This window comes from Andrena cerasifolii, chromosome 8 (genome assembly GCF_050908995.1).
Source record: "Andrena cerasifolii isolate SP2316 chromosome 8, iyAndCera1_principal, whole genome shotgun sequence".
NCBI lineage: Eukaryota > Metazoa > Arthropoda > Insecta > Hymenoptera > Andrenidae > Andrena > Andrena cerasifolii.
In genome coordinates, this window is record NC_135125.1 from 12469856 (window position 1) to 12493483 (window position 23628).

Consider the following 23628-nt stretch of genomic DNA (forward strand, 5'->3'; position numbering starts at 1 on the left):
CGACCGATCGTTCCCAGCGGTGCCGAACATTCGTAACGAGCCCCCGCGAGTCGTAATAACGGGTTCCTGGACGGAGGTTTTCCAATAACGACGAGCTCAATGTAAATCAGCGTAGTTAGGAGGAAGGTGGAACGCAGCTAACGCCGGCTGTCGCGTAAAGCGAGCTAAGCTCCAGGAATTTCTCGAAAGGTTATCGGGTGAACCAGAGAGCTAGAGAACTTTACGATCGCGGGGAATAATGTGGAACAGGGCGACAACGCACGCATGACGATAAATCGTCTCACCGACACGAGCCACTGCGCCCCGGCCGCGTGATTTTTATCGAGGCGGATTCGAGCGGATTTCAGGGGATTCGAGGAGAGAACGGGCAGGCGATCGATCCGCGATCTCCAGTTCCCGTTTCGATCTCAAGCATCAGCCTCCTCTTGCCGCCGACTAAACGAGACCTCGAGGCCCTCCCGATCCAATCCACCGGTCCCACCACTCCCCGCGTGAATAACGCCGCGAAGGAAAAAGGAAAGCTCCCCATTAAATTGTCATAGATACAAATCGTTGGCGTTTCGATCGAGCGCATGCTTCCCGCTCGATTATCCCCCCGGATAACCGCAGATTCCATTTTCGTAAATACCAATAATCGATCGCCACTTTTCTATCGATATTACTCGACATACCGAGACCCGAGGTATTATCGTGTTACATACACACTCGGCGGGGCAACGGGCGCTACGGCCGACTTAATGCGCGGCAGACAGGGGGATAAGCAAATGCCCGTGGCAATTACTCACTCGACTTGAACCGTGATCGCTGGTAGATCGATAACAAAGCTTCGCCCCTAACGCCGATACACTGTTATTATGTTATTATTACCTACAACCTGACTCACTCTCGCCGCTACGGAAAAACTACGACGCCTGGCTACGTTCACCCCTTCGGGAGGGAACGTGATCGAGATGGAAACACGTGTGCATTAATTTAATCCTAATTGGGAGGAAACTTTGACGAACGAGCGTTAATTGACTGACAAGGCCCCAATTCCCAGGAGAAAGTGGATTAAAAAAAATGCTTCTTAGAACACTTTTTATTTATGAAGGCGAACAAAAAAATGGAATTAGGAAACATTCATGAGATATCAAACACTGAAAATAAGAAATTTTTTTTTAATTTTTCAGACTTTTTCGAAAACCGTTTGTCGCACGAGAAAAAGTAATAGAACATAAAAGATGCTTCTTGTCAGGATCTACAACTTTTGCTGCACAAATTTTTCGATTTAATCAATAACTTGGACGATATTATATAAAATCGACTTCGCGAGCTGTTAAATAACGATTTAAATGTTTAAGGGCCCAGGAGCACCCTTTCCCGTTATCCGATCGAGCTCAAACTTTACACGGATTTATTTTTAATTATTTGGAACTAATCTACAGGGTGGCCCGAAGAAAATTCAGAAGTCTAAAATAAAAGACGCCCTAATGCATATGTATATCGACGCGATCGAAGGAATGCAGAGTGTGACCATGTTAGCTAAGGCGTCGCACACGGCACGCGCGTGTATATTAACTAATATGCAAGATCGTTTTTTTTTTCAGGGACGTGCCATAGCCAATAGGTGCTAGGCTCTATTCAGCAGGCCTTGGTCGCGTAGAAATTAGCACGTACCGATTAATCTGCGACTCGCGTCACGGGACATCGTGCACAAGAATTGCGCAAGCGGGCGATTTAATTCCAAGCAAGAGGAGCGATCCAAGCTGGGAACAATGTCACCGAGAGGTCCACCTGCGATCAGCGGCACTGAATAATTTCTCACAAGCTCCACTAAGGGACCGTATCCTCCGAGGCGAATTGGAAGACTAGTAATGCGAGGAACGTGGCTGGGATACAGCCGTGGATAACGGAGCCGCCAAGTTAATAAGTCACCGCTAATTACATGCAATCGCGCGAGGTTAATGGTTGTGCGCGGTGATTTACGATTTCGACAAGGAGACCGGGATGCACCGATGCCCGGTGCGTTCCGACGAAACCTCCAGAGCCTCGGCAAAGAGAGGCTGACGTTGACGCAACGCGGGCTGATTCAGGAGCAATTTTTTTCCACGATCGGTTCCAGTCGACGAGTGCCTACTATGTACGCGCGCGATTCGCCAACGATTCCGTCAGCCCGAGTCATAAATTACCTGCCGAGTCGATTAAAACGTCCGAGGAGCAGGAAACGGTCCCTTCTCCTCTGCCACGCTCCATTGACGATCCACGAAAGCAATGGTCCCGCACAATGCCAGCAGCATTTGCATAAAAATGTCTCCGACCGCTGCATAATGCCAGATTGCCCTGCTAGTCCCTGGCAGGTTGCGAGCGGGCAACGAGACGCGCAACACGAGAGATTCGCGATATTTTATTCCGATAGCTTCCTCCGCCGATCACAACGGCGTTCAACGACTATGCGTCCGAGCATATTCGAGATTCTATTTTCGGACGGAGGTGGACGGTAAACATGTCCAGCAGAAGAATTACGCGCATTCTTAATGTGGGACACCTCTGTTCCTCGAAAACAGCGGGGATTCGAGTAAATCCTAGGTGGACGAGGACGAAGAATACCGATGACTAGGGGCTGGATTGCGCAACGGCGCGTTAAATTTAGAAGGCAGCCGCGATTTCCCGCGCGAAGACGATCTATCGGTGCTCGATTAGTGGAACGGATGGCACGGCACAATGCTGCGAGGATTTGCATAAAAATGCCTACAACCGCTGCATAATGGTTAGCGCGCGGCTCCGAGGACCTTGGCGAGGTGAGACCTTCTTGACATCGACAGATGCGCGAGAGGTGGTGCGTGCCTACGCACTTTTTCACGGTGGGTGCCTCTCCTCGCCGCTGACAACAGTTCGATCACCAGGGACACTGCTCGGAAGCGTAATCGTTCCGTTAATGATAGCTATGGGAGCCGAGACACAACTAACCGTAAAAGTTCCCATCGATCCCCCGGATCGATCGGCGGAGAAAATGAAACTCATTACCGTCCACCGCTCCTTTCTTCTCCCGCATAAATCACGCGCGCGCGCGGTGTTATCGGCTGCAAGCATGTGATACCACGGGACAGCGACTCGCGTTTACGAGAGGCCAAGAATTTATATCCTGCTGCCAGCGTCGTCATCGTCCCCCGAGCCAACGTGTCGCGAACGCCAGCCGAATCGATTGGCTTCGCGCCGCGTTAAACGCTCATCGATTATATCATAATCACCTTTCAGGAGCCGGTGCAAGCGCGTCCACCGATCCGAGTGGTCGTTTAACCTTCCCTCTTCTCGTTAACTCCGTCGGAACCGCGAAGAAATGGCACCAAGCTTCCAGCAGATAGGCTGTCGCAGGCTGCAGTCGCGTCCGCTCGGAGGAGTACTCGATATTCGAGCATTTGATCGGTGGCATTCGCTCTACTATACGCGACGGCCTTGACGCGTTTCTTGCCTTTGACGCGCGCCCGTACCTCTCAACATGGAGAGAGATTGACAACCGCCTCGACAAATCGGTGCCGACCGCGTTCCTAACTGCCTCCCCGTGTGTTCTTCGATCGATCGATCGATCGAGCCATTGATAGAACGGCCGACGCGCCGCCGAGTGACAATATTGCTTGAAACGAGACCCGAAAGAATTACGAGCTTCCGGCCACCCGAACGGAGCAGCGGAAGGGAAATAGGAAGAGGCCGCTGTTTACTTGAACAGCGGAGTTCTCCCCCGTCGGAAGCTGATAATCGTGCAGCGCTCGCGCTCAGATAAACGCGTCCGCGCACCAGGAAGCGAGTTATTAAACACCCGCCACGCCCAGAGCCCCGCGAATCGCGGGTAATTTACATATTAGGCCACTACCCCGAGTGAATTGCGGGAAAGTCGTATCGGGGAATATATCGTGGCGAGCTCTGTCCCTCGGAGAGGATGATTTTTAAATCGGCCCGCGTAACGTACGATCGCGATATTTCGTTGTCGGCGTGTCGCTGCGAGAGCAAGGGCATAAAAGACGAATGAAAGACGAGCGTGAAACGCGTATTCACGGGGGGAACCGGCGCGTGTACGCGAGCGCGCGTGATAGCGCGTCGCTGATAATAAATCGTCGAATCAACGAGAACCCCTGTTGCAGCCGCGATTCTCCCGGCGAACCGGAATTAATTCAACGTCAAATGCATCATCCTTCATTGATGGGAGGAATGAAAAACTCGCTGAATATTCATCTGTTTTCGACGCGATACCTTGCACGCAAAGCAGCTCTATCAAACCTGCACACTTCCATAAATATTGGATCAAAGTAATTCAATTTCCAATCGCGGAGGCACGCGCTCCGACGTTGATTTGTCGCCGGCGACTGTTAAAGCGGAGGAAAAGCTTGCGCTGCGTTTCACAAGTGGAATGAGACGGTTTTGTAATGGATGATCGTTGAACCACTCGGCGTAAAACAAACAGCGCCAGGTTCCACGCGGTTCTCCTTATTAAACGGTTTAACAAATATTCGCCCACGCGCCGGAGCCTCGCGATCCCGATGCATATCGCCGCGCTCTCGTCCAGGCTGAATAAATCCGCGACGGCTCGTTTGTCTTTGCTAAACAATTTCAGCGATGCAGAGGTTCGACGGCAAAACGGGGTCAACGAATAACGCTCGCGCTGTTCGAACCGCATTGAAAATTATACCCCCCCGTTGCCCTCCCCCTTCGGCCAGCCGAGGAGAATGAAACACCGCGTTGAGGATAAATCTACCGCAACGACGTATCTGTGATAATAATCCGCGTAATCGTTACACCGCCGCTCATTGCCTTCGTTAGCTTCCCGGGATGAATGGGAAAGGTAGGCATTATCGCGAAAACGTGGAGTCCCTCGCGGCTTCTCATACCCATCGATGCGAAAGTGACGTCAGCGAGCATCATTGCCGCTCATTCTCTTTGATAAACACGAGTCTCCAGCGGAGATGCTTCGCGTTCGATCGTAGATGCCTACAGTATCATTCCCTTCATTTCTGTCAAAGATCTTCTCACAAACAGCACCCTCGGATCCATCAATTTCTCCACTTCTCCAACGGGAGTGATTTTACGCGTGCACTACTTAAGGTAGCTCTTATTATACTCTTGGTAAAATATTTTTCAAGATTCTCTTCGGAGTACCCTCCACAATAGTTCCAAATAATTAGAAAAAAATCCGTGTAAAGTTTGAGCTCGATCGGATAACGGGAAATCATTATTTAACAGCTCGATTTTACATAATATCGTCCAAGTTATTGATTAAATAAAAAAATATGTCAATATATAAAAATATGTAAATATTTTTTTTTTGAACTATTCTGGAGGGTGTCCCGAAGAAAATTCAAAAGTCGAAAATAAGAGCCACCCTAGTGTGCACTTGCGCGCGTGTACGCGACGGCGTTGCAAGATCGCGAATGCACCGGGAGTGCAGAACGCGGTACGGGGACTAGTCTCTGAGATAAAGAAAGTTGGACGGAAAAAGGGTGCCGGTCGAAAAGAAACTCGTCCGCATCTTCAGATGCGCCTTCGAGATTTAAGCTCCGCTTCGAGAGCCCGCGACCGAGTGCGTACTTACGCGGTGCATTGCGACATCGCTAATGCATCGCGAGTACGGGACGCGGCCGTGGATGCACTGCGAAATTACGAGAACACCGAACCGCGCCGGCTGGAATTCCCTTCTGCTTATGGAGGCGTTCGGAGCAGTGGCCACCAGGGAAACATCGGGAAAACGGATCCGAAGCCATTCACGCGGCGGGTGCGTTGAACCGATTCCACGTGAGACAAATAAATGAAACGGCGCTGGGGTGCTCGACCGTCTAATTGCCCCAGACAACAATCAGCGGGGGAGGGAGGGGGGGGGAAGTACTTAATTACGGCAACCTTCGGAAAAGCGACGATACGCGGAATTCCTGTTGCTTTCTACCGCGCCTTTCCTTTTGTATTCCAAGTGACTCGCGAGCAAGCGATCTGACATACCGTTCGTCCTCTCCGTGGCAGTGGATTCCCAATTATGAATCGGAGGGCAGATCTGAATGGAGATCCTATTCGTGGAATAATACACCGGAGAGGGCCATGCTCGGCAGGAAAAGGCGCGCGTACGCGCGTGAATATGTCGGATCGTCGGCGTTGCGACATCGCTAATGCACAGTGAGCCTCGTACCTGCACAGTGTACACATCGAGATTCTCTTTTCTCGTGCATGCATCGAAGGACGTTGCTCGTCATCCTCAGACAATGCAACGATGCACGCGAATCGCCTGCGTTTTCTCGGGCGACGCTTTCAGCGCGCGTTACGCGCTCTCAACGGCTGCGACGCGACGCTTCAAGGCTCACATCTTCTTCTCCCATCTGCCGTCCTTTCTTCTTCTTCGCGTGTTTCGCAAGCAGGCTTCGCTGGTTTCTTTCACACCCTCGGAGGATCACGTGGCCTCCTTTTTTCCAAGTTTTTCTCCGGCCATGGCTTCTGCGAGGATCGCGAGGAGAAAATAGCGCGTAAACGGCGTCCTCTAAGAAGCTGGCGCACACTTGCCACCGTACAAAGTCCGCGCGTAATTCAGCGAGAGTGAAACCGTCGCGAATGGGAAACTCGGGGCGGGAGGGGAGGGACGAGAAAGACGAACGACCGACGATGCAAACGGCTTGCACAATCCTGGAACGGAATCCCTGGAATCGAAACGAGCGATGCAGTTTTCCCGACTCTAGGTGCCGTGCAATAAACGTCCCGTCGAATACGGCTTTTCTCAGTCACTTGGGAAACCAGCGCCGTTGCGTAACCGTAATACGGCGTAACCGTGAAATCCCGATTCGCCGGGCATTCGGACTTTCGCTGCGCGCCGTGAATTTTCCGCGACTCTAATGGATCCTCGCCCTGGTCGCTGGCTAATTGGTACAGCGTTCTCAACTGCGCAGCCTCGGCAGGCCAGGCGAGAGATATATTAATGACAGATTTCCGTTCGAAAAGTCGCACGGTGGAATTCGTGACGCATTATGCTTGCCACGTGGACCGTGAAAGCGTACGGAGCCGCGATATCGCGCGTCCGCCCGTGCGCGCGTACGATCGCAATGTATCATATTATCAGCGCGGGGCGTGTGTCGGGCGTGAAGCGGACAGAAATGATATTCGCCGTAACTAGCGTGCACGAAGGAACTGGCAAAAGACCAGCCACCCACTATCTTGTAACTAAGGGCCAGCGATCGGTAGCCGGATCGTAAAGAGGGAAACGTGCAACCTTACCGGAAGAACGTACGGTAAGATAATTCGTCGTGGTCCGACCGTGTATCTAACCAGCCCCCGCCTGCTCGATTAGAGACGTACAGGCGGGGGTCCGCTTAAATCAAGCAGTTTTCTGATATCTTTGTTCGAGGCTGCGCCGGGGAAGCCGGAGGGAAAGTGAAGGCGGCGCTGCCGGAAGAACCGGGGAGCCTCGCGATCTCGTGGATCGCGTATGTAAATGCGCGTTATATCTGGTATCGCACGCGTATTACATTCCCTGTACAGCGAGCCCTCGGTCCACCGTGTGTCCGGGCATTGTATACGCTCAGATTAGAGACACGTTAAGGAAACGTTGCATTCCTCGCGTGGCCAGCGCATAGGACACACAGGACGCACAGAAGGCTGGCCGATCGGCAGCCAACACTGGCTACGCACGGCGAACAATTAATCGTGCAAGATGGAAAAGGGGACCAGCTCGCGCAGCCAGGAATGCGCGTGATGCGCGTAACATCGACAATCAGGCCCAGGTGATTGCGCTACACGGGAATGAAATTAGCATCGGGCCGCGTCGCCATTAGAGCCGGGACATCGGAGAGGCGCGCGCCAACGATAGGCGTATTTGCCGATCGGCTAGAGACGCGACCGACATTCAACAGCTTTTTAGGCCACGTTTGCACTGTCGCAAGAACCTCGCCACGCTGCTGTTCGAATCGCCCCGAGTGGCGCGAGAAACACTCGACAGATGAAACGGAAACCGCGCCTCTGCGTCACTGTCCCGCGGAAATATCGACTTCGAGGGTTCCTCGAGGGCTTCGAGAGACGGAACGACGGAGCGGTGGAAGCCTAGTGCAAACGCACCCTTACGATATTCCTAGCCAGGCTGTTTACCGCGTTGCGTTCGAGTGCTCTTCTCGGAGCAAGATAAACGCGGTCGAGGCGGGCAAATACGGAAAGCCCTCGCGAATCAATCGCGGCATTGTTCGCCGCGGAGATAGGAAATAGGTGAACAGAAGCTGATTTAATAGCGGTCGGTTGCTTCTTCGGCGAATCTAATCGGGAAGCGACTCGAGCGTGGCTGGAATCGCTGTCTCAGGCCACTCCCTTTCGGGCGGTCATAATTTTCGGGAAGCCTTCTGCTTTAAGGTGCGAATCCGCGATGAGATTTTACACGAGACAGCAACTAAATGTAAATAATGCGCGTAGTCGCGAGAGATGAGATTTGTGAAAATATATCACGAAACTCGTCTGAGGAGAGTCAAATTTCATGTATCAAATGACAAAATAATTAACAGATAATGAAATAAAGTAAGACACGAAATTTTTGTCTCATTGTGGATTCGCACTTTTACGATTCAGCGACACTGCGAGATGAAACGCTTCAACGTCACAGCAACTGTCACGAGCAACTTCAGCTCGCCCGGATGTAACACTGAATCATGGACGTTGGTTAAAATTCCCTGTGCAAGCAGAGCAACGATAATGAGCGCGAAATTCACGAGTACTTCGACATGGAGATGCAAGGCGACGTGGACCGCCCGGGTCCAAGAAGACTCGTGGACGGGGCTAAATGCAGCGCCGCTACCGGCACGTCCCAGGGTCTGATTAACCTCGACTATTGGGAGCGCGACGATGAATGGTCGATTTATGAAAAACTCACAGAGGCAGCCCTGCTTTGTCCCAGTCGGAACGCCGCGGTGAATCGCAAGCCACCTGAGCTGCGCAACGTCGCCAAGTCCGCGAATGGGATACGAAAGCGGGCGCCGAGATTGGCCATGAACAAAAGGATCGTTCTCGATGATGCATTCCACGGGGGAGGTGGTAGCGGTGAAATTATCTTCGACGAGCGAGCGGACGGAGATAAGATTCGTGACGTTGCGTCGCTGTCGATGAGAAACAGCCTCTTCCCACATGTGCCACCTTACGTTCTCTTTCGCAGCCACGACTCTGGCACGCCAGAAAAGTTGCCCAAGAATTTCAACGAGCTGCTCAGGTGGAAACTCACCGCCAACATGCCTAGGATCCTGATGAAAATTCTGGTAAACTCCGGGTGTCGGGTGGTGAGCAAGAACAATTACTGGTCCGCAGCTTGGTACCCTTGCGGCAGCGATAGCTCGAGGTATCAACGACTGAAGAGCTTCCAGAAGGTGACGATGCTGTCTAGATACGTCGACTTCCGGGGACTATTTCACGATCTCTGTGAATTCTGTGGATAGGTGAACAATATACCGGGATCGCACAATCTGGGTTACAAGGACTTGCTGTGGACCAATCTGAGGGCGATGCAGAGGAAATTCGGTCGCAAGGAGTTCAGCTTCGTGCCGAACACCTTCGTTCTGCCAAAGGAGATACAGAGGTTCGAAGGCACGTGGCAGAAACTCGCCGGTGTTGGCACGTGGATTATTAAACCGCCGACCTCAGGTCGAGGCCAGGGTATCAAGGTTATTAATCAATGGTGGGAGATCCCCAAGTGGCATTCAGTGATCGTGCAACGATACATCTCCAGGCCTAGGCTGATCAACGGGTCGAAGTTCGACCTGCGAGTTTATGTTCTCGTGACGAGCGTGAACCCGCTGAGGAGCTACATCTACAAGGAAGGCTTGGCTCGATTCGCTTCGGTCAGGTAACTCGCCAAAAAATGCAGTGAAAAGATGAAAGATGACGAAGAGAGAGAATTACGGTTATCCGGTACATTGTCTTCAGGTACATCCGAGGCACGAATCTGAGCGACAAGTACATGCACCTGACGAACACCAGCGTGAACAAGCAGAACTCTGCTTACGTGCCGAGCGACGGAGTGAACTCGCTCAGGGGTCACAAATGGTCCTTTGGATCTTTGTGGGCGTACTTGAGGCAGGAAGGAGTGGATCCAGCAAATATATGGACCAGCATCAAGGATATCGTCGTCAAGACGCTTATAGCCGCGGAACCGAGCATGAGCACGGCCATTTCGGAGAACCTGGCCTCGAATTATACTTACTACGAACTGTACGGGTTCGACGTGCTGCTCGACGAGACTTTTAAACCGTGGCTGCTCGAAGTGAACGCTGTGCCCTCGTTGCAAACGGAGTCGCCGCTAGACATAGCCATCAAGGTACCAGAAGTTCAACTTAACACCCTCGCGAGCTGTTGATCGGTTCCGATGGCGGTGAATTTATTTGCGAAATTAACTTTCGAATTCCTTCGTAATGATGCATGGCGGCACACGACTCAGGGCGGTCGATGGTAGATCATTTATGGACAACATTCGCCTGAGTCACGGGTGTGATTCGCGCGATCAACGACGATTACGATGCAGCCTGACAGTCGCGCTGCCTTATTTCCTCTTTCAGGGCCCTCTGGTTAGGAACGTGTTGAACATGGCCGGCTACCAGATCCCAAGGACCGAATTGACTTCCAGCAACGGCGCCCGCAACAGGAAGTACGACTCGATAGCGCACGACTGCAGGCTGTACAGCAGGGCGTTGAATCTTCGAGAGAAGATAAAGCAGATCGAAATGAACAGGATACAAACTCGTACGATGTATCTGGATCGAATCCTCGAGAAGCTGACGCGGGACGACCTGAGGCAGCTCGTTCGATACGAAGACGAATTGGCTGAGCTCGGGGACTTCGAGAAGATCTTCCCGACCAAGCAGTCCTACTCGTATCTCAAATTCTTCGAGGTGAAGAAGTACTACGATCGACTTCTAGACGCCTGGGAGCATCGGTACTCCGACGATAGAGGAAAAGGAATCGACTTGTTGAAGAAATGCTGCGAGAAGATGCAACACTTGGAGTCCAATCCCGCTTAAGTAAGCTTTCCTTCTTCAACTCTTACTTCACTCCTTTTACATACAAGTGACTCGAGTTTTAGTTAAAACAGGGCACACGAACCAAGTTTTCTATTGGGTACCTAAGCGAACACTCTTCAAACACTGTGTAGGTCAATATCGAGTTCTGTAGCGAAAGCGAGGTCCAAAAGATTGCTGCTGATCCCTCTGATTAGTATAATCCAATGGAGGGAACACGGTGGAAGAAAGAAAAAGGGACGAAGGAATCCCTGAACCCAACCCCCGATTAAGTTACTCCGAGTACCCTTGTAATCCTGAGAATTACCCTGGAACTACGTTATCGTGCCTATCGTGTAATGCTACACGATCGATAACGCACGATTCCAGTTTCGTCGGCGCCGATTAGGACACCAATCGCAATAACACGCACCGGCGGTCGTGTAAATTATTTTGTCTCGCGGGACGTTTGATGTCGACGGAATCCTAGAGATCCGACGAAACCCTAGGCCTGTTAATCTACCTTGGTCGAGAGGGTTGCGTAACACCATAACCGCGAGTTACTATAAGTCGCTTTAGCTACATATCGGTCACGTTGACGTCATTCATTCGCCGTTTGCTACTTCCCTGCTGCAGGAGCGCCCGCTTCCACGGATTTCCTTTATCGAATTACGGGGTAACCTGGTTTCCCTTCGATTTTCCCGTTCCAAGAAAAGAAACATCGCTAATGGCATCTCGAGTCATCGAGAGACACAAAGCTGCAGTGTTCAGGGCTCGCGGGTTCCAACGATGATTCCTTTCTGTTTACACAGATGCGCCGTGTTCGAATGAATCGATCTCTCATGCTTTCGTTGATTCACGCCTACAGCTTCCATCGAACGTCCCTAAATTCGTGCACGCCGCGCGTTTGTATGCTGGCGAGTAAGCCACGATAATTTAATTCTAATTAGCTAAATTGCAAACAAGGAACTGGCTACTGTGACTCGTTTAACGGAACGTAAGCTGAGCCGAAAAAGCAACTAAGATCGAGGAATAGCGGTTCCACAATCACCCGCATTGGCGATGATGAGTGGCGACTATGACATTCGTACCCAACAATTACTTACGATAAAGCTAAACACGAAAGTGTTATACTGTTTTTAGTCGATAGCTGGAGCCGCCTGCAGCGGACAGTTTCACAACACTATTCGAGCGTGCAGCCAACACCTGGGTAGCGTAATAATACAACTTCGAGTCGCAGTATTCAGTTACGCGCCTATTCGATCCGCCTAAATTGAATTTCTTTCGTTCCCAATGCTCCATCCGCTCCATCGAATGATCTAATAGCGCATTTGGAGCGGCGTGTCAAATAAGATCGCTGCAGCAATAAACTTCGATCGGCCACGGCTCGTCACCTGCTTCGCTGGTGACGCAACTGGCTGGTGAAAGCTCCGCGGACTTCAGAAACGTGAATCACTTCCTGAAAATCCCGTGAACTCGGCTTCCAGCAGTTTTCAGCCTATTGGGACAGGCTCCTCCAACTCGTCGTCCCATTCAACCTACTTTTCAATTCCGCCAGCGTTAAGGCGCGGGCGTTTTATCACCGCGAGGACTAATCGGCGATGTGACCCGGCGATTGTGAAAATCCACGCGGAGAACGTTCAAAGTCACTCGAACTAGACGAACAGGATACTCTCGGTTTCACTGGCACCAGTTTCCCTGATCGTTATCGCAGCTGGAAACGAGAGAAGTGCCTCGACGAAGTGAAAGAACACTGTAAAATAAGTCTTCGGATACACGGAAGAAGGAATGGTTAAAAGTGGCTGTTAGACCGTAAACGTCGGTTTTATTGATTCTCGTAAACGTCCGAGTAGAAATCTTTGGAGGACCGACGAGGGAAGTTTTGGAAGCCGCGGCCACAAGGATTTTCGGTAGAGCTAGCTCACTAATCTCGGGCAACGTTCTTATCGAAGGTTTTCCCGTCGCTGAGGAGCTTTGCGCGGCTTCGATACCCCGGGGCTCGTAATACCTGTCGCTGCGTTTCACGCTGAAACTCCACAGCTAGAAACTCCATTAGCGAGACCGCCGCGCTGGAAACTAGTTGCAGAAACGTTACGATCGATGCGTCGGATGCGGAATGAGGCCGATCCGGGGAAAAACAAGGGGAAAAGTAACGCGAATGATCGAGCGCCAAAGGGGCCATAATTTGCCCGCCAAACGGCGCGCGGTCGCTCTTAAATTATTCCCCTTTTTCGCCGGGTACATGTGTTCCGTTCTCGGTCGCGGTCAACCGTGATAAAATAGTGGACTGTTTACTGTAGCCTGCGCTCCGACTGTCGCATTATTAGCGAGCGTACGGCTGCGTGACTCTGACAATCAGAGCAGAATGAGACCTGAAATTCGCAATCTCACGAATGAATCCACTCGAGCCCGCCTAATTACGACACCGCGATCGTTAGCAGCGGACGTTAGAAACGATCTGCGAGCCCCGCGACTTTCAGAATGAACATTCTGAGCGCGCGCAATACGACGGAGGGAGTCGTAAGGTGCAAATCCACTATGAGACAGAAATATCGTGTCTCACGTGAGACTTCAAGACAATTATTTCCCGACGTGTTATCCATTGATGGATAAATTTTAATTTTTTCATGAAACTGGACTTTCAAAAATCTTATCTCTCGCGAATATTTCCATTATTTACATTTAGTTATCGCTGAGATTTTAGTCTCGTGACAGAAAAGTCTCGTGTAAAATCTCATCGTGGATTCGCAGCTTTACTCCGGTCCATCAATTGGCGAACTATTTCTCGCAAATATCTGAGATGAACGGACGCTGCATTTACATGGAGAGATCTGTTTAATCCGCATTCAATTGTCCAGGAAGAATTTACATCGAAATCCACACCGTCCAACGGACGTGTCCGCTTTAAAGATCAGATCAGCCGGCGAGAGGTTGCGCGTCTAGGAAAATGGGTCAGTTCAATAAGCATGCCGGAAATTACATTGGTCGGGAGAAAGAGCAGACATTTCTGCCACCGCAGAACGATATCCTATGCCAGTGGTCTTTGTCTCTAGCCGACGTTGACTCATACCATCGTGCAAAGAGAACGAGGAGAGCGCAGAAGCCGCGGATAATTGATAGGTGCGCGACGAGCCGAGATGAAGCTAAACGCGGATGAATGAGACCGATGCATCCGAGGGATAAACGGTTGATCGGACCGGGATATAAATAGGGATTCGAATCTAATTCCGCTGATGCTGGCGCGCAAGAGCGATGACTTTAACGCGCTGCACAATCGAGCTACGAGAGTGGCTCTTCGCCTATCAATTAGAGAAATTGCAGAGTCGCGGGAGTACGGCACGGTTGATCGGCAATATTTATCTGGAGAACGAGCGTTCGTGCTTTTAATGAAATGCTGGAGATTGAATTTGGGGCAGACGAGCACCTCTCCAGCCACTGAGCAACGAACTTTCATGGGTCCCCGTGATTAATGTAATCCGCGGAGAAAATACGGTGGACGAAGGAGAACAAAACGATTCGCCGGCGAGATAAGGGAAAAGCAGTTTCGTCGCTCTGTTTCCTACTGGCGGTCACCGACATGGGGGCTTAATAAGCGGGCCCGCGTAATAAGCAGGAATCGGCCGCGAATATGCGTTCCGAGCGACGACGTCGAACGGTTCTACGCTAAACGCTAAAAGGGATGGTAGCCGGCTAATTCGACTGTCACTTTCTCCGTTTCATTGGACGGCCGTTCGTTCGGTCGTTCGCGGCACGGTTCGATCCACGACCGGGTGCTACGATCCTCGAAGTCGAAAGTGAATTTCGCGCTCCGCGAGCAGCGTGTCAGTGACCTTTAAAACACTGCTCACGTGTCGATCGAGCGGAAAGGGATCGAGACGGCTACAAGTGGCCATACGCCGTTGCTCGCAAGTTTTGGGGTCATGGATCGATCCTACACCTCCGATCAAAATTGGTCGTCCCTGGTAAAATTAACTTAACGCTTAACTCTTTGGGAGAAGAGAATTGAGCGCAGAGCGGTTGAAAGCGTTCTTGCGGGTTTGAAGGAAAAGGAAATTCACATCTTGTAGATTAAAATGGAACACCCAGTAGGCACACATACGAAACAGTGATCTGGAGTTATAAACGGTACTGCATATCCATCATTTACGACTCATATAAAAGTGGCTGGAGCAGAGGGACGGAGTCGCGGCATTGGTTTACGATGAATCGGATCGAAACTCGCGTACGATTACACGATACCCTTTCTTTTCTCCTTGTTTACGGCGCATACGAGTTTCTACGCTTATTAATCGACACGTGAGAAAGTTGTTGATCCCCGGATGTTTAATTCTCTAATTACTCGCAGAGAAAGTGATGTAAAATGCATATTTCTGTTATGTGAGACAGTGCTGATTCGATCAATTTCCGTTGTGCTCCGTTTATACGCGCACGCAGTCGGTGCCGATTCGCTCTGCCACGGTAGGATTCTCTAATTAATTAGCGACCCGCGAAAACGACCTCTCCGTTACGCGGCAATATCTCAAGGTAGGCGAGGCGGCCGTGGACGAGCACGAAGCTTCGAGCAACGGTTGATAGGCGATTCTAAACGATTTTATTGTCGAGACCACCGGGAGGTATTTCCTTCCAAGAGGTTTCCCAACGTGAAACAGTGCTCCGGTGAAAATACGTGCTGTTATAGCTGCGACAGAGAATCGTTTCTACCAGTTGTCCAGGAATTAATCGCGCAGGGGAAACGCGTGGATGGACGCGAATCGGTAAGTGATCGCTGGACTAAAGACTTGCCTATCGCATTAGCATTTAATTAAGGTTTCTGTGTGTAGATAAACGGCGCGAAACCTCCTTCGAAATAACAGGTATCACCGCGTGCCGATGCAACCGTGGGCACGAGTTACGCTCGCGCCTGCACGTGCGACGGTTTTGTGCAATAACCGCGGCATTTATATCCGCGCGATAAGGAAAAATTGAGGAACGATCGTTCCGATGAAACGGCCGATCGGTATCTAGCGCACGGTAGCCGGGATCGCGCGCACGCGTCGTAAAACGAAATTGGTCGCGTCGTTCGCCGCCCACGCGACCCGTCGCTACACCGGTACAGCCTGATCGACGTACGAAAAGCCGAACGAGGGACGCAAAGTGCATATTTCGCTCCCTTTAGAAAGCGCCGCTATCGATCACGTTGCGCACTTTCTTCCTTACGACGATTACGCGTAGAGTCGTCGGAGTTCAAGGAACGCGACCGTGCGCGCGACGCCTTCACTTTTCTTTCGCGAGTTCGCGCCGGCACCTACGTCCCGGCGCACGCACACCCGTGCGCTATTAAAATCTATACCGAAGATGGGAATATTCCCTTCCCAGCGATTGAGAGCCGTGGTAAAAAGCACGGTGAACAATGATTCGAACAACCGCCGAGATCGCAATCTTCGTTACGATATTATGGGGAGAAGAATCAAATCTATTTCCAGGGATATACACTCGGTGATTAGCAGAATAATACCGAGCGGAGAGTATGAAACGTATCGAAAGTCAGCTTACACTTCAACAGAACCGCGCGAGAGCAGCCAGAACGTCTGACCGTCCCCGTTGGAACGCCCTGTATAGCGTGGAATGTTGTTAACACGAGATCGAACTAGAATCCAAACATTCATTAATTCCCTGGAACGTAATTAAGCCGAACAGCCTGGTAATAAAGGTTGCCCCGTACGTACGCTAACAAAAGTCAGCAAGGGAGCGCACCACCACAGAGGCGAAGGGAACTGCACGCTGGCCACGAGAAGAGAATGACGTTCAACGTTTCCTATAGAGCGCTTAAATACCGAAGGTAACGCCTCTTACTCTTGTATAGAATGTACCAGCGCTCGTAGCCGGTGCACGGTGTACATACGTGTTGGTTACATTAATCGTCGAACCCTGCGCCGAGTTTCGATTTCTACCGCGGAATCCGCGCCGCTCGAATATAGGTTCGAGCTTTTCCACGATGCCGCGACAAAAAGATACGCCGCCGTCCCTGAGCCGGCGAACCCTCGCGAGATTTTGGAAAACTTTCCAACTGGGTCACGGGCGGTGTGTATCTTTCGCGGAGGCGGAACGGTATCGATGGAAAGAGACTTGTCGCAAATAGTGCCGCGACCTTGTGGCTCGCAGTCGAATTTCTTGCGAAGAATTATCGGGATATCGATAAAAGCAGTCCACTGTCCCCGAGCCGGGTAAATAACGCGAGGCAAAGTGAGGCAGTTGCTCGAGTCTCAAGGTCGAGGCATCTAATCTTCCCAACAGACATTTCATTGCTCCGACGACCGTTAATTCGAGCGCGAAATCCCTGAATATTACTCTCTCTACGTTCTATACGTGCACGTGGCACGGTTCGAAGCGTTCAGACCGCTCGCACGGGCTATCCGGCAAAATATTGCTCTCTCGGTCGATCGCGGCGTGTGACTCGCAAGCAAAATGGTAGGTTATTGAGTTTCTAATTCGTAAAGAGAACGTGGCACGCGAGGCCGATGGGCAGGCGAGAGACGATAAAAGTATCGTTTACTTACCGTGAGCTGGGACTTGTCAGGTGCGATCGCCGTGATCTCGACTGGCCTTGGCTCCGGCGGATTCGCTTTGCTGAGAATGGCAGCTGGCATCTTCGCGACCAGGGACAGCCTCCTGGTCAGCCGTCTGCCTAATTCCGCGCGTCGTCGCACCCTGACACGGGGGCCGGTGCCCTTGTTACCTCCAAATTCCATTCTCGTGCAATTCGCTGCTTCTTCCTTATCCCCTCGCAGTCATGGCGGCAAACGGTCGCATCCCGTGTCACGTGTTCACTAGCTTACTCGACTATACCGCGACACCGAAGTCAATCGACGAATCACTATCGATATTAACGAGCGGAAAACTGGGCGAATACACGACTGCCTTTCGATCGATCGCATCCAGGCTGAATCTGCGTGTCAGGCTCATCCTTTGCTCTCCGCCGATGCTTCCCCCCCACTTCACCGCGATTGTTTACGAAGATCCTGGCTCGGGATGTTGAACGATATCCACGGTGACTCGGTTCGATTCGACTGAAAGATCACTGCCGTGCCGCTGGCCGACTGCTCTTTAGAAACTGGGTCGTCGACGTACCGTGTTTTTTCGAATGCCCTCTAAAACGCGACGCGAGCACTGGCTCCCGAGCAACGGTCGCCCGCGGTGGGTTACACGCACGATGTAAACTGTAAACACTCGGCTGCTCTGATGCTGGAGGCACGGTGGCGCGCGCACACGCGCCATGGACTCATCCCCCTCTGGCAACCGGTACGTTGCGCATCTCGCGCGCCTTCTGCATCCTAGCCACACGAATATATGCCACACGGAGGAGAGTTACGCAGGCTGCCGAACGGGGAGAGACTCGCGCGCCCGCGCGCTCGCGTGTATGCACGAGGGGGAGATGTATCGGAGGAGGTGTTCGCTCGAAAAACGAGGCACCCGAGGTGCGGAAAAGAGAGCAGCCGGTTCTTGCTGGCGCTCGGTCTGCCTGGTGCGCTTCGACTGAAATTGAATCGCGGCAACCTCCTACCGCGCGGACCGTCACACTACCGGCCTTCCTAACCGCCGCGTCGCGTCGCGGTCGCGCCGTGCCCCCTCGACGCCGTTTCACGCGCGCCCGAACGAATTCTGTACGTCAGCCTGCGTTCTAAGTAAACAAAGCGCGTTTTCGAAACAGGATCGAACCGGCGCACTTCTACCCCGACCGACGAAACGCTAATGTAACCGGTGATGACGTAACGATTCTCGGCCAATATAACCGGCCAATCAGCGCCACCGTATTACGCGCACTGCATCGGCCCGCCAATTAGAAGGCAATCTTCGCCCGTGTATCAACAATGGCGGCGCTTGCACTTCCGTTCTGCTCCTTCTTTCCCGCTCTATTTAAATTTCGAATTTTAGCGCGGACGTTGTAGGAACGCTTCGCTCGACGCATTGATTTTGATCGCTGTGGAGTTTAATGGGACTCCAAATGCCGCAGAACGATGTACGACATAGTTTCTCTTAATTAGCTCCATCAAGATAAGGGTAGGGAAATTTTCGAAAGTCGGCAATTCCTGAAATGCGATAGGACGGTTCATTGCGGAATCGAGGTATCTGTTGGGATTTATAAGGCTGATTGTTCGGTTCGCGTGAAGACAGATCGATGCACGTATATTTATTATATTGGCAACTGTATATAAAGTATATGTTTCCATTACGTTCGCGTTTGCACTTTTCGGGGAGAAGTCGTATTCTTTCTAGAACTGTACTAGATACTTCGGAAGGCTGCAGTTCTGAAATACGCGGAAGCCATTGCTGTCGTGACGCAAGATGCTCGATAATACGAAGCCCGTGCAATCGTTATGGTCGCGAACGCTGTTGACTCGAGCGATCGAAGAAAAACAATCAGTCACAATTGGCACGGTTGGCCTGTATTTACGCTTGTTGTGATCATGGCAGGTCCAACGACGCAAAGCCGCTGCTGCCGAATGCCTTCGCACGTGGTAAATAAATTCTTCCGTCTATAAATAACGGAAGCCTATTAGAAAGTTCATTTCTGGGCGGATCGTGCCAAGTATTTTAATGCGTTATGTAATATGCTCGTGCGATTCATGGTTAACTGGATTTTTTTAACCCTCTCGAGCACCGATCATCGCTGGGAATGACGTGCGTACGAATTGCAGCAGGCCGTGACTTTAAATTCAAAGCTAACAGCTAAACGTTCACTTCCAAACATTTCCCGGATTGTCGCGCCGAGTCTAATCGTTTCCAGCTCGAGAATGTCTGGCAGACAATTATATGAAGTACAGCGCGTAGGAAGGTAAACACGAGCGTGTTTCGTCCTTGAGATTTCAGCGCTCCTGTCACCTTCTCGAGAGCAAAATTTTCCAGCGATCGCGAAAAGTACAAAAGGCTACGACCATGAAATCCAGCGTGACACTGCAGGACAAGCTCGCCAAGCAGAACGAGATTAGCCGTCAGAGGCTGGTGCAAGAACTTGTGAAACTCGAGAAGGTGGAAAAGTCGGACCTCAAGATGATAGAGACTGCGAGGCACCGGTTTCGTTCGCGTCACAAGAACTTGGAAGCTCGGCAGCCGTCTTCTGGATCTACGGTAAGATCTGCGAGATCGCGTGGAAAATGACAATTAAGGTCGCGGCGCCCGATCATACGTCTTAACGAATCGACACGCTCCGGTTAAGATGCTCTTATCCGAGGAACTTTGATTTACAATTCTGATCCTATCTCGTGATTTAGCGATACTTTAGGTTACGATGTATCCCCTAATACCACCGTCTAATCCTCCAATCTGATCGTGGACACAGTAATTGACGCGCAGGCTATCAACGTGCGCATGTACGAAACTCACAATCCTGGTTTTTGCTACCACTGCACCGGCGCCATAAAAGAAACTGGGCCCACGATCAAGGAGCAGGCGCCGAAAGATTCCTACGAGTTCGTACGCTCGATACTCTTCACCGACGGCGAAGTAGATCCTCGCAAAGTCCTCTGCCTGCACCTGCTGACCGCGCACAGTACACGGTGGAACAACAACGACAGCTCCACCGTAGGCCCCGTTGCTTCTTTATTGGAGAAAGGTACGGCTCCCTGTAAACACGGAGAAGCTCGATAATAACATCTAGTCGTTTAAAGCCAAGAATAAGCATTTCTCTGGCGCGTGGAACAACGTCCTACCCTGTTACGTGGTAGACACCGAGGAAGCCTCGCGCGCAGCGGCGGCGGAGAACGTGAAGCTGCACGAGGATCCTCGGAAGCAAAGTTTAGAGGACCAGGCGATCCGTGATTTCGAGGAGAAGTACAGGCAGTACGTGGCTAACAACTTGGACTTCGGCAGGGCTCTGTCGACCAATGCCAAACACAACAGGGCAGCGCTGCACGGCCTCGGGAAAATGCCCACTATTTCGCCCCACGTGTACTCTCTGCTCGGCCCCTCTCACGAGCTGCGAATCAAGCAGGCCCTGGCCGAAGGTGTGACCAGAAGGAGGTTCGCCCGTTCCAGTCTGGAATTCACCAGGTTGGACGAGAACAGCTTGTCCTTTCATCTGGACGACGACGACGATCTGCTGAGCAGAGCCACCACCAATCTGTCGAATAGAAATTGGGTTCCAAGATCAACGCGCAGTCCGTCAAGGAGGTCGGCGATGGGCTCGTCGCTCAAGCTGGACCATGGCATCACGATGCTGAAGGCAAAACGAAGCAGGCCCAACGACTACACAGCATACGTATTAAAGAACCACGACATCCCTAGTAACCTCGTCGCCATAAAGCCGAGCTTCAGGGCAATAGAAGAAGCCGCCTCGAAGACTTCTAGCACCAAGTCCCCGTTTCGCGGCATGATCGAAAGCCGCCCATCGACCAACTCGATGCTATCGATCACCCTCAGCCCCGAAGCAGCGATGAAGAAATACAGAAAATGCGTGTACTTAAATACACCGGTCAGATGCAATCACCTTCAGAGCAAAGATCAGAAGATCGTGCCGATTCTCGTTAATTACCAAGTCCAAGCGCTGGTGCAGAGCGTGCTGGAGGTCCTGGAGCGCGTAAATCCCGAGAAGTCGAGGAGGATAATCGAAACTGCTAGAGATGCGGGAGAAATAAAGAGAATGCTGCTGTGCCCTGAAACGCAGAGCTTTGTGCAATCGCTGTTAGGTCAGTCGTTGCTGTCGTCCCCGGAAAGCTTCGTTGTTTCCGTCGCGGCGGTAGCGGACGAGCTGGATTTCAGGTTCGCGGGGGTCCTGGAAAAGGAAATAATCGCTCTGACTCTGGAAATGCCGTCAGCTCCGTCTCTGAACGCTCTAATTGCCGAGATACGAAACAACATATTCCAGTGCACGAAAACGAGGGCCCGGCTAAACGAGACTGCCAGAGAAGTCTCTCCCGTCTCTGGTGAACGAAAAGCCGAGCAAAAGGATAAGTAAGTGAATAGTGTCGCGAATAAACGAAATGAGAAAGTCAATGGATTCTGCGTTGCAGGTGTAAAGCATGCTCGACACAGGATACGAAGTTTCCTTGCCTGAGTATGGATAAAAGCTGCAGCATGGGACAGTCAGCAATTAGCGCATCAAGGAAACACGCGAATAGTGGGAAGCAAGGTTCGGCTAAAGAAAATTACTCGATCAATAAAGGCGCGAAGCAAAGCGCGATAAAGCCAAACGAGGGTAATGCTACGCAGGCACCGGGAAGAAAGTCTGGACGCAGTCTGGAGAAGGACTTGAAGATAAAGCCTCTGGAGCAACAGAGAGTTTCGGGGAACGCTCTTACCAGACCTACTTCGAATTCCAAAGTAAGTTTCTCGCGAGACGGGAGTAAAAACGGATGATTGCATCGGCACGGGTGCGTTTCAACCTCTGTGAGATATTCACGAGGAAAAGATCTGATAACGAATATTTTTCCTATTCCGCGCGGTTACACAGACTTGGAGAGCTGCCCAGGAGCTTGGCCATTTAGACGCGGATCATGTAATATTACGAAGAATGACGAACCCTCAAAGAATCTTAGTAGGCCAGATGTGCGCCTCTCTTAAGACCAAGAGAATTAATAACCAAGGTTCTAATCCGTTTAATTAATGCCCCAGCCGTTTCTATAATTCGTCGACATTCATAAATTTCTCCCGACTTTTCCCTCAGGTTTAATTAATGAAAGCGTACCGCTCGCGGCATTAATTACGCCGGCCCTATCGCGCGATACCATTAGAGTCTTAACCCGGGGAACGGTGTACGCGAAAATAAACAACGAAATTAACAAGCAAGAAGAAACAGAGGATAATCCTATCGTACCGGATAAATTGACTGGACCTTTACTCGCTAAGGTCAAAAGAATGGAGAAAACATGTTCTTCGTTTTTCACTGTACACGATAAATTCTTACCATTGCTTCCCTTTAGATACGGCAAGATGTAGCAGAGAATGAAACGAAGAGGCGTTTGAAATGCTTCCTAAAAAAATGAAGATTCATGCATCGATCAATCGACGAGATTTCGTTGTATCAGTAGGCTTGCATTCTTCAATTCTCACAGTGAATACGTACATGTGGTTCAATCGAATAAATATTCACGAGAACGTGTTGTTTGTTATTACGTCAATCTGTTAAAATATGAACTTACCGACTGGCAGCATTGTGGGGAAATCCGTCACGCGGATGACCTGCGGCAGGCTACGCTGGCAGACGGTTCACAGCGGTAGGCCGGTGGGGGAAGTCACGCATGCGCGTGATGACACTGTGACGTCGAACCAATCAACGCCAAAATGGGAAACGAAACGACGTCAGCGCCAAGCCAAGCCAACTAGCTAAGTCAAGGGAGGCCGCAGCCAACCAGCGTCGACAACCGATTCCCCGGCGACGCTGCTGACTGTTATCAAAGTCGTATGAGAGCACTGTTGTTGAGGTTATAGATAGAGTGCGCTGAAGAGTCTTCGCGTACCACGTAGATAAATTCCAAAATTTTAATCACTCTAAGAAACGATGCTTCTCCACAGGCCCCTAAAACCTGCAAACATAGAAATATCCACGCGCTACCTTCGTATATTATAAATAAAAATAGGAATTAGAATTGTTGGGAACTGTTACGCTCTGCAGAAACCATTGCGCATCAGAATGGTACAAAGATGCGAGAGAATTACAAATCCATTTATCCTGCGTCTTAATACAAGATAA

General features: G+C 51.0%; 3 protein-coding genes across 5 annotated transcripts in view; 2 read left to right on the forward strand and 1 right to left on the reverse strand.

Annotated features, from left to right (window-relative positions):
* Nucleotides 1-18613, reverse strand: part of LOC143372376 (uncharacterized) — a 159309-nt gene extending 140696 nt beyond the window's left edge. The window contains exon 1 of one of the 3 annotated variants that reach the window (XM_076818521.1): nt 17501-18613. In XM_076818521.1, the coding sequence (XP_076674636.1) occupies nt 17501-17692 (192 nt within the window). In that variant the 5' untranslated portion in view covers nt 17693-18613. The remainder of the gene's footprint in view (nt 1-17500) is intronic. The other 2 variants (XM_076818520.1, XM_076818522.1) reach the window with 2 other exon arrangements.
* LOC143372410 (tubulin monoglutamylase TTLL4) lies at nt 8706-10988 on the forward strand. The gene is made up of 4 exons (XM_076818558.1): nt 8706-9341; nt 9411-9817; nt 9898-10288; nt 10527-10988. The coding sequence occupies exons 1-4, from the start codon at nt 8706-8708 to the stop codon at nt 10986-10988; spliced, it is 1896 nt and encodes a 631-aa protein (XP_076674673.1).
* Nucleotides 18614-20309: 1696 nt separating the features above from the next.
* Nucleotides 20310-23045, forward strand: LOC143372382 (uncharacterized). Its single transcript, XM_076818533.1, has 6 exons — nt 20310-20553; nt 20609-21890; nt 21950-22259; nt 22390-22522; nt 22603-22784; nt 22859-23045. The coding sequence occupies exons 1-6, from the start codon at nt 20310-20312 to the stop codon at nt 22919-22921; spliced, it is 2214 nt and encodes a 737-aa protein (XP_076674648.1). The 3' UTR covers nt 22922-23045.
* Nucleotides 23046-23628: the final 583 nt, after the last annotated feature.